The 11,845-nt window shown below is 34.7% G+C and overlaps 1 protein-coding gene across 19 annotated transcripts in view; it reads right to left on the reverse strand.

Moving 5' to 3' along the window:
• Positions 1-11,845, reverse strand: part of PTPN20 (protein tyrosine phosphatase, non-receptor type 20) — a 109,667-nt gene that overhangs the window by 39,213 nt on the left and 58,609 nt on the right. For 12 of the 19 annotated variants that reach the window (XM_011950331.1, XM_011950341.1, XM_011950332.1 and 9 more), the window contains one exon: positions 197-348. The exons of the other annotated variants lie outside the window; for them this stretch is intronic. In XM_011950331.1, the coding sequence (XP_011805721.1) occupies positions 197-348 (152 nt within the window). The remainder of the gene's footprint in view (positions 1-196; positions 349-11,845) is intronic. 19 annotated transcript variants of the gene reach the window in all.

Genomic DNA, 11,845 nt, shown 5'->3' on the forward strand with positions numbered 1-11,845 from the left:
AGACTTTCTATTTTATATCCTTTTATGTTATTTGGCTTTTTTTTTCTAACCATGTACATCTATTACTTTAAAATATATATAATATTTAAAAGTAAAAATAATGTACTAAAACCAAATATAAAGAAAGAAAAGAAACCTTCTGGCAATGATATAAAAAAAGAAATCACATATAGACTTTTGTTAAGAAAATATTTACCATAAATTCCTGCATGATATCATATGCTCCTGTTTTTTTCTCAAGCATTTTCAAACAATCCTTGATGGCTGTTTGCTCATGAAAATTGAATGTTAATGGCCGAATCTGAGCCAACTGATGTAGTTCCCCTTCAGAAACAATTTTGTGCATATCTAAGGAAGAGAAAAATTCACATATGTAAGTCACTGGTATATATGTGAAGGGAGATTTTATTTTTGTTTCTGTTTCTCTTAAAGGCACAATCATTTAAGGGTAAAAAGAAGTTTATTTTTCCACAGGTAAAGAGTACATTACTTTGAAAGAGGCTTCCTTTGGAAAAATCATGGCTATTTACACCTTGAAATTATACAAAATCCACTGTCCTTGGAGAAAACTGTTCAGTGCTACAAACATAACAGATGCTGTGTATTGAGAAGTGTTCTGTTTTATAATATGAATTGGGTGTATGGATTGACAGTTATGCCAAGGCAAGAACGTACAAGGCTTAGATTAGGAAAAAGAGAATTTTGCCTTCCCTGGGAGCAAGTGTTTGGAAGTTCCTAGAGTCTGAGATGTGGGGATGTGGAGAGTTCACGTCCTATTTCATTACTCTGAAGCAGATTGAACATGAACACACACACATGCACACACACCAAGGATGGAGAGAATCTATGCAATGTAATTAATAAGACTGAATAATGGATACATATGGACACTTGTGACCAATAATTGGGGAGAACTTTCTATTAATATTTAATAACATATGCAATATTTTTATTTTTAAAATTATGATCTTTTAGGTCATGTTGACAGTCAAAGTTCCAAATATCTGAAATTTTATACATCATGTCCACTGGCCAAAATGCAATAAATCTAGAAGTCAACAGTAAAAGAATATTTTAAAAGCTTCAAAATTTTGAGGTAAGATGTTCAAGTAAAACAAGTTCTCATGATCTCTTTGCAAAGCCAAATAACATGAACAATAATCAAGTTAATACCAGCAAAAAGATATACACAAAACAATACAGAAAAAGAAAGAGGTGGACATTTCTAAGAATCTGCACATTCCTGGGAAGCACATCTTGTCTTGGAACTCCACTATATACAGAGGCTCTTTGTAGAGTTGGAAGTGAGGGCTCTTGGTTGGGATAGACAGGCACAGAAATCCTAAAATTTCTCACAAATTTCCCTAACCTTAGTATGAAAGGAAGTCTAAGCAGGCTAGAAGGGGAAATAAAATTCCCACCAGATTAGAAGCCATTTTGATCATCTTTGATCCCCAACAGGAAAACCTTTAGACCTTCACATTGTGTTCCATCTTTGCTAGTACAAAAGCTGAGAGAATGAAGAGAGAAAAAAAATGAAAATGTAGAATGACTGGAACAAACACTGGTGTTGACTCCCCAACACTGATTCTACCCTCTGGTTAGTTAAAGCCATTTGTCATCATTCCACAGTAAGATCCTTCCAGTGAATAATTCAGAAATGGGTAGTTGGTTTGCGCCACCCATAGAAACAGGCTGGTCTTGTAAAAAAGAGAAGCAAATCTCTCTTCTACCATCATCCCTCTGTACAGACATAAACAAAGAAGCATAAGGACCTAATTATTATAGTCTGCCCTGTTATGGCCACAAAAGGAAGGAGTATAGCAAATGTGAAAAACATAAAGAACCTATGTTCTTGGTGACATTAGCAACTGATCATACTGAACCTGGAATCCTTCCTATCTCTGGACTTCCATTATGGTAGAAAATACGTATCTTTATCATTAACATCATTCTGAACTTGGTCTCTTTTTCTTGTAGCCTGGTCCAAGAAAGGTGAGGTTTCAGCTGTAGATCATAGGAATCATTTCAGCCAGTTTACAGAAAGGGATTTGATCTAGCTATTTAGTGCTTGTATCACCGTTGGGTGGGCTTGAAGAGCAGATGCCTTTCTCATTATGATCCAAGAACAACACTGCATAATGGTTTGCCAAGAAAAGTTCTGTCTCTACTACAATAGGAAACTGAGAAAGTTGGAGATCATTCTTTCTAGCCACTGGCTCCTGGATGACACCACTTGAGCAACAATGGAGAAATGAGAAACTCACTACCACAACTGTTGGCTCTAATAACACATCACCTTACCTATAATGAGGACCAGGAACGCCAAGCCTGCTATGATGCATAGCAACAAAATGGATGTCTCTCTAAATATTTATATCTTGGCTAAGTGCATATGATTAGTGAAGCCCAAATAAGCTACCAGGAAGTCTTGAAAATGTAATTTTTCATTTTTCTGCCTGTGCCATACAGGAAGGTACACTAGGAGAAGGGTATGATTGATATTGAGTAAGGGCATCTATGATATCTGCTTAACATTTCAGCCACACCATGCCCTTTGAGTATCCTGCTCCTCGGTCCCTACCCCTTCAACACACCTATCATTGTCCTCAGGCAAAATAAAAAATGCAGCCCTCCAAAATACAGTTTACAGGGGAAGATAATGAGATCCAAATAAAAATGGAAATCAAGAAGAATTCATTCCTGCTCAGTCAACAAAATCGAAGAGATAGAAAAAGCTGTACATGTTTGTAACAAAATGCAATAAAACATGAAACAGAAAAAATAATAATATAATATAATATAGCATGCAGAATGATTTTTAAAATCTATTCTAAAATGGAAGATAAGCTTAAAAAGGAAAATTCACTGTGTACGCATCATCTGTCAAAAGAAAAAAATAAATTATTTTAAGTAAGAGTTCACAAGGAGATAAGAAAACAATAGAATGAGGTAAAAATTAGTTTATAAACCTAAGAAAATAAAAGTAAAACTCAAAAGTACATAATTATAGCAATTTATAATTATATCAAATTCTGCAAGAAACAAAGCAGACAGTTCAAAATCGACTTATTGACATAGGACAAAGGCATGTGTACATTTATTAATGAAGACAAGAAAGGTTTAAAAACAAACAATGAAAAGATAATGCATGTGAGGACCTCATCAGAGGCTCAGGAGAAAAGTTGGAGACAGGGTGAGGAACTTGAGAAATCCTCCTTCATGAGGCAAGCTTGGGAAGGGGAAAAACAGCATCCACAGGAATGGCACAAAGCATGTCCAGAATGCTTTTCCCTATTTCCCTAATGGACCAAAAGCATAAGAAGCTGGGGAAAGGCATGAAACTCTGTCATCCTCAAGGCATGAGTGAAGACTCATTAACATTGGGGGTAGGGAAGGGAGAAGAACATCCTGGACTCAGGCCATAAGACATTCCCTACCCCTGGAGAATGGACAGAATAACAAAGAAGGTACCCCCTGAGGCCTTCCTAAGACTGAGGCTGAACAAGGACATCAAAGAATGTCACCTCCAACCAGGCTGGCAAGCAAGGCAATCATAAGTAAGAGCTCTGTACTGCTGGGAATTAGACAAGATCATGGAGAGGACCTTCTCTGAGGCACATGTACAATGGGAAGAGCTAAAGCAGAGGGTGGAGTAAACACTGAGGCAAATCCTCTACATGCAAGGTAACACTGGAGGAATTTGAAGCTGGTGGTGTATTGAGGGTAACCACAGTAACATCAAATCCAAGCCCTGCTGCATTACTGAATAAATTGATGCAACTCCTCACAGTGAAGGGCTACCAAAAAAAGAGGCAAGTCCATCCCTATGTACCTCAGCATCTAGAACTTAGGTAAGAAATACTACAATAGCTCCTCTTTATCTGCAGGGGATATGTTCCAAGTGAATGCCTGAAACTCTGGATAGTACTGAACCTGACTGTCATCAACTGAAACATATTTTTGTTCATGTCTTCCACCCATAAATTTAATGCCTTTTCCATCTTAAGTAAGCATGTATCATGCACTGTGGCCATAACTTTGGCACTCTGATGTGCAACAGCAAAACTTGGATAGAAGATTGATTCTTACCGTAGGTGTAAGCAACTTTAGCATATGATTTTTTTTCTTTCCTTATTAAGTCAAAAACTTTCACCTTTTCATGTAAAGAAAGCACTTTACAGCTTCCCTTTGGCATATCCAAACTGCCAGCATTACTGCTCTTTGGGGTCATTACTAAGTAAAATAAGAGTTACTTGAACACAAGCACTGTGAGGCCAAAACAGTAGATCTGATAACCAAGATGACTACTAGGTGGCTAACAGGCAGGTAGCATATATAGCATGAATATGCTGGACAAAGGGATGATTCACTCCCAGGCAGGAAAGAGCTAGACGGTGTGAGGTTTCATCACACTGCTCAGAATAGCGTACAATTTAAAACTTACTGTTTATATCTGGAATTGTCCACTTAACATTTGTAGTCTGTGGTCGACTGCAGGTAATTGAAACTATGAAGAGTGAAACCACGGATAAGGCATTTTTACTTCCATCTCTAGACTATACACTATCCAGTTTTCAACCAAAAAATTATAGAGTACACACAGAAGAAAAAGAGAAAAAAGTTGTCAAGAGACAAAACAATCAACAGAACCTGGAGCTACAAGTTTATTTTGTAGAAAATAGCTACAAGAAATATTTTTGTAGAATTTTTTGTATAAAAGCTACAAGAAATATTTTTTTTAAAACAGAGATATAACATATGTTAAAACTGTCAAGTGATGAATTTAAAATAGTGATAATCGAGGTGTGAAAAGTCAGTGGGAAAAGTAAACAACATGCATGAACAAATGGAGAATTTCAATGGAGAAATGGAAGCCATAAAAAAGAATCAAGTGGAAATGCTTAAAGTAAAAAATATTGTAAGAAATTAAGCACATTATTGATAAGCTCATCAGTAGATTTTACAGAGGCAAGAAAAGAATTCATGAATTACAAAATAAATCAGGAGGAATTATCCAAATTAGAACACAGAGAAAAAAGGTAGATGAGTGGCGGAGGCAGAGAAGAAGAGATCATCCAAGAACTACAAGCCAATATCAAACAGACTAATATATTATACCTGTAAATGGAATCCCAAAATAGAAGAGAAGGAGAATTGGGCAGAAGAAATATTTGAAAAGATAATAACTGAGAATTTCTTCCAAAATGAATGAGACACCAAGCCTCAGATCCAAAAGCTCATCAAAAACAATATAAGCCAGAAGACAACTGAGTGACAACTTTAATGTAATCAAAGAAAAAATCCACACAAAGAAATCAAGATTTCAGCAAATACATGACTAATTATAAAAGCTAGTATTATTGTAACAATAATGTGTAACTTCACTTTTTCTTTTCTACATGATTTGTGATGACATTTTTCTAAATTTATTAGTCTAAAAATAAAAAACTGTCATAACTTTAGATTGTAAATCAACATTTTGTTTTCTACATAGGAAACTAAAGCATTAAAAACATTATTTTATGTTTTGGGACACATAATATATAAGAATGTAATTTTGTGATAACAAATGAAAAAGGTGGGGGGCAGAACTCTTAAAGGAGCACAGTTTTTTGTTTTTTTGTTTTTGTATTTTACTGAATTAAGCTGGCATAAATCCAAATTAGAGTGATAAGTTTAGGATGCTAAATATAATGCCCATGGTAACCACAAAGAAAATAGCTAAAAAATATATATAAAGGGAAGTTTTAAAAAATTTAAATTTTTTTTTTACAAAAGGCAACTAAATACAAAAGGAGACAGTAAGGCAAAAAAAAAAAAATGAAGAACAGAAAAGCTACAAGAAATATTTTTTTAAAACAGCAAAATGAGAGAAGTCCCTCCTTATCAGTAATTACTTTAGATGTAAATGAATTAAACTCTCCAATTGAAAGAGAGATTGGCAGAATGGATTAAAAAATAAAAAAATGACTCAACTATACACTGTCTACAAGGGACTCACTTTAGATCCAAAGACACAAATAGGTTAAAAGTAAAAGAAATATTCCGTGCAAACAGGAACCAAAACAGAGCATGAATAGCTATATTAATATCAGATAAAATCGATTTTAATTTTAAAAAATTAAAAATGACAAAGAAGGACATTATATATCAGGTTCTATATAAAAAGTTCAATACAGCAAGAACATATAACAATTATAAACATTTATGCACCTAATAACAGGTAATCAAAATACATAAAGCAAAAACTGACAGGAATGAAGAGATAAACAGTTTTATAACAATAATTGAAGACTTCAATATCCCATTTTCATTAGTGGATAGAACAATCAGACAGAAGAAGAGGGAGGAATTGAACAATATAATAAACGAAGTATATCTAACAGATACATACAGAATCCTCTGTGCAACAACAGACCACATATTCAAGAACACATGTAATACTTTGCATGTGTTAGGCTTTAAACTAAGTATCAATCTATTTTAAAAGATTAATATCACAAAGAGTATCTTCTCCAAATACAAGAGATAAAATTAGAAATCAAATATAAGAAAAACTGATAAACTTACAAATTTGGGAAAATTAACATATTTTTAAAATTCCAATGGATCAAAGAAGAAACTACAGGGGAAATTAGAAACATTTAGAAATGAATGAAAACGTAACACAACATATCAAAACTATGGGACACAGCAAAAGCAGGGTTAAGGGGGGTATTTATAGCTATAAATGCTTACACGAATAAAACAAGACCTCAAACTAGCTTTACAACGTAAGGAATTACAAAAAGAAGAACAAACTAAACCTAAAGCTAACAAAAGGAAGGAAATAGTAAAGATTAGAGCAGAGGTCAAAATATAAAATATAAAAAAGAGAAAAATCAATGAACCAAAAGCAAGTTCTTCAAAAATATCAATAAAATGATGTGATGAACCTTTAATTAGATAAACTAAGATAAAAAGAGAAAAGAATCAAATTACTGAAATCAGAAATAAAAATGAGGACATTACTACCAATTCTAAAGACACAAAAAAGATAAAAGGAGTACTATGATCAATTGTATGAAAAAAAAAAAAAAAAAAAGCTGGATAACCTCAATGAAATAGACAAATTTATAGAAACACAAAACCTACCAAAACCAAACCACAAAGAAATAGAAATAGACCTATAACTAGTAAGGTGATTGAATAAGTTATTAAAATTATCCCAAAAAAGTAAGCCCTGGATCCAATGGCTTCACTGGTAAATTCTACCAAACATTTAAAGAACTAACACCAATACTTCTCAACTGTTAAAAAAAATTAAAGAGTAGGGAACACTTCCTAACTTATTCTATGAGGCCAGCATTATGCCAATATCAAAGCCAGACAATTACCCTACAAGAAAAGAATATTAAAGGCCTATATCCATCTTAAACATCGATGTAAAAATCTTCAACAAAATAGTAGCAAAGCAAATATTCAGCAGCATATTAAAAAGATCAAAAGACTACGTGGGATTTATTATCGGAATGCAAGGATGACTTAACATCCTTAAAATCAAGGTAATACAACACATTAACAGAATGAAAGGGGAAAAAAGACATGATTATCTCAATTGATGCAGAGAAAGTATTTGACAAAATTCAACATCCTTTCAAGGTTATATATATATATATATATTTTTTTTTTTTTTTTTGACAGAGTTTCACTGTTGCGCAGGCTGAAGTACACTGGAGAGATCCTGGCTCACTGCAACCTCTGCCTCCTGGGTTCAAGTGACTCTCCTGCCTCAGACTCCAAAGTAGCTGGGATTACAGGCACCTGCTACCATGTCCAGCTAATTTTTGTACTTTTTCTTTAGTAGAGACATGTTGGCCAGAATGGTCATGAACTCCCTGACCTCAGGTGATCTGCCTGCCTTGGCCTCCCAAAGTGCTGGGATTACAGGCATGAGCCACCATGTCTCCGGCCTATTTGTTTGCAGAAAAAAAATTCAACAAACTAGGAACATAAGGAAGACACATAAACATAATAAAAGTTATATATGGAAAACCCACAGCAAACATAATCAATGTTGAAAGAGTAAAAGCTTTTCCCCTAAGATCAGAAACAAGACACGGATGCCACTTTTGCCACTTCTACTTAACATAGTATTGGAAGTCCTAGTCAGAGAAATAAGGGGAAAAAAGAAATAAAAGGCATCCAAATGGGGGAAAACAAAAAGTAAACATCTCTGTCTGCAAATGATATGATATACATAGAAAATCCTAAAGATGACTGGATTTTACACACATACACACACACACATACACACACGCACACAGAGTTAAACAAAAAAATTCTGTAAAGTGGCAGGATAAAAAGTCACACACAAAAATCAGTTGCATTTACATATACTCACATGAACCATCTGAAAATGAAATTAAGAAGACAATTTCATTTACAATAACATATAAAAAGAAATAAAATACTTTGAAATTAGCCAAGAAGGGAAAGGGAAAGATTTGTACAAAGAGACCTACAGAACATTGCTGAAAAAAAATTAAACAAATATATCTCGGCCGGGCGCGGTGGCTCAAGCCTGTAATCCCAGCACTTTGGGAGGCCAAGACGGGCGGATCACGAGTTCAGCAGATCGAGACCATCCTGGCTAACATGGTGAAACCCCGTCTCTACCAAAAAATACAAAAAACTAGCCGGGCGAGGTGGCGGGCGCCTGTAATCCCAGCTACTCCGGAGGCTGAGGCAGGAGAATGGCGTAAACCCGGGAGGCGGAGCTTGCAGTGAGCTGAGATCCGGCCACTGCACTCCAGCCTGGGCGACAGAGCGAGACTCCGTCTCAAAAAAAAAAAAAAAAAAACAAATATATCTCATGTTCATGGTTTGGAAGATTTAATATCATTAAGATATCAGTACTAACCAAAACGATCTACAGATTCAATGCAATCCTTATCAAAATCCCAATGACCCCTTCTGCATAAATAGACAAACTCATTCTAAAATTCATATGGAATTTCAAAGGACCCCAAACAGCTAAAACAATCCTGAAAAATATGGGAAAAAAAAAGACTCCCACTTCTTGATTTCAAAACTTACTATAATACTACAGTAATCAAAACAGTCTGGTACGGGCATAGACAGACATATAGGCCAAGGGAATAGAAGAGTCCAGAAATAAAACCCAATGATTTTCAAAATTTGTCAAGGCCATTTAATGGGAAAAAAACTGTCTTTACACAAATGGTGCTGGGAAGCTGGATATCCACATGCAAAATAATAAAATTGGATCTTTACCAAATGCCGTATACAAAAATTAACTCAAAATGGATCCATTACCTACATGTAAAAGCTAAAACTATAAAACTCTTACAAGAAAACATGGCAATAACTTCAAGATGTTGGATCTGGCAATGATTCCAAAGGTACAAACAAATTTTTAAAAATATAATTAATAATACTGACATATATACTTAAAATGGTTAAGATAGTAAATGTTATGTTATGTAAAGTTTACTACAATAAAAATAATTTGGAGAAAATACCACTAAGTAACCCATAGATCAAAGAGGAAGTCACAAGAGAAATAGGAAGACATTTTGTTAAAAATGTATAGATTTTATTTTTTAGAAGAGTTTTATATTAAAAAAATGAGCACATAGAATTCCCATATATCCCCTGCCAAAGTTTCACTTACTATTAATGTTTTACATTTGGGTGGTACATTCATTAGTATTGAACCAATATTGATACATTTTTGTTAACTAAAGTGCATACTGTACTTTGGTTTTCTTAGATTTCCTTAATATCTTTTTACTGTTTCAGGAGCCCATCTAGGATAAAACATTGTATTTAGTTGTCAGGTCTCCTCGGGCAACTTTTGGCTACAACGGCTTCTCAGATTTCCTTGTTTTTGATGACCTTGATAGGTTTGAAGAGTATTGGCCAGGTGTATTCTTCAATGCCTTACTATTGAAATTTGTCTATTTTTTTTCTCATGATTAAGACTGGGGTTATGGGTTTTCAGGAATAAGATCACAGAAGTAGAGTGCCATATTTATCCATAGTATCAAGGGTATATTCTATCAACATGATGTATGACAGTTGATGGTGACCTTGATCACCTGGCTGCAGTAGTGTTTATTAGTTTTCTCTACTATGCAATTATTCTTTGTACTCCTCTGGCCATACTGTACTTTTTGAAAGAAAGTCAATATGTGCAACCCACACTTAAGAGTTGGGAAATTATGATCCACTTCCTTTAAAATTGAATATCAATGTAATTTATCACAAATTCTTCTGCATGGGAGATTCGTCTCTTCTTTCCCATTTATTAACATATTTAATCATTTATTTATATCAGTATGAACTCATGGAAGATTAGTTTATACTTCATACTATAATCCACTGCTACATTAGATTGTTGTTCAAATTGTTCCATCTTTTGCTACTTAGAATGAGAAAACATAAATTGAATGAAAATAAAAACACTTCAAAATGTGTGGGATGCAACTAAAGCAGTACTTACAGGAAGATTTGTTGTATTAAATGCTTGTACTACTGTTGTCCCTCTGTATTTGCAAGGGATCGGTTCCAGGACCTCCCACGAATACCAAAATCCTCGGATGCTCAAGTCCTTTACATAAAACAGCATAGTATTTGCATATAATCTAAACACATCCTCTCTCTCAGATACTTTAAATCACATCTAGATTACTTATACCTAATACAACATAAATGCCATGTAAATAGTTGCCATACTATATTTTTAAAATTTGTAATTTTTTTGTTGTTGTATTGTTATCTTTGTTCTTAAAATATCTTTGATCCACAGTTGGTTGAATTTGCAGATGCAGAATCTACAGATATGGAGGGCCAGTTGTATTTATGAAAAAGAAATGTATCAATAATCTAAGTTTCCACCTTAATAAATTAAGAAAAGATAAAATCCAAAGCAAGAAGGAAAAATAATAAAAAGCAGAAATCAATGAAATTGAAAACAATGAGAAAGTAAGTGAAACTAAAGGCTAGTTCTTGGAAAATATCAATAGAATTGATACAGTCTCTAGCCAAACTGATCAAGAAACACAGAACAAAGACACATTTTGTGTAATTGAAAAAAAAGAGAGGTGATCAATGAAGATAAGACATTAAAAAGTTAATAAGGGAATATTACAAACAACTCTAGTGCCATACGTTAGACAACGTACATGAATGGGACAAATTCACTGAAAAATACAAACTGCCAAAGCTCATTAAAAAAAAAGAGAGAGACAACCTAAATAGTCCTATATCAATTAAATTGAATACTGTTGTGGGCTGAATTGTGCAACCCCCCAAAAAATACATACATACTAAGTCCTAACTCCCAGTAACTAAATGTGACCGTCTTTGGAGATAGGGTCTATAAAGAGATGATTCAGTTAAAATGAAGTCATTAGCATAGCCCTTAATGTAATGTAACTGGTATCCTTATCAAAGGAGATAAGACACGAATATACACAGCAGGAAGACCATGTGAAGACACAAAGGAAAGAGGGCCACCTGCAAGCCGAAGAGAGAGGCCTCAGAAGAAATCAACTTTGCTGACACCTTGATGTTGGACTGCTAGCCCACAGAACCATGAGAGCCATTCTTCCATACTTTGTTATAAAAGCCTCCCCCCCCCGCCGGGCGCGGTGGCTCAAACCTGTAATCCCAGCACTTTGGGGGGCCGAGCGGGCAGATCACGAGGTCAGGAGATCGAGACCATCCTGGCTAACACGGTGAAACCCCCGTCTCTACTAAAAAAATACAAAAAACTAGCCGGGCGAGGTGGCAGGCGCCTGTAGTCCCAGCGCTCGGGAGGCTGAGGCAGGAGAAT

This window comes from Colobus angolensis, unplaced genomic scaffold, assembly GCF_000951035.1.
Source record: "Colobus angolensis palliatus isolate OR3802 unplaced genomic scaffold, Cang.pa_1.0 Scaffold306, whole genome shotgun sequence".
Classification (NCBI taxonomy): domain Eukaryota; kingdom Metazoa; phylum Chordata; class Mammalia; order Primates; family Cercopithecidae; genus Colobus; species Colobus angolensis.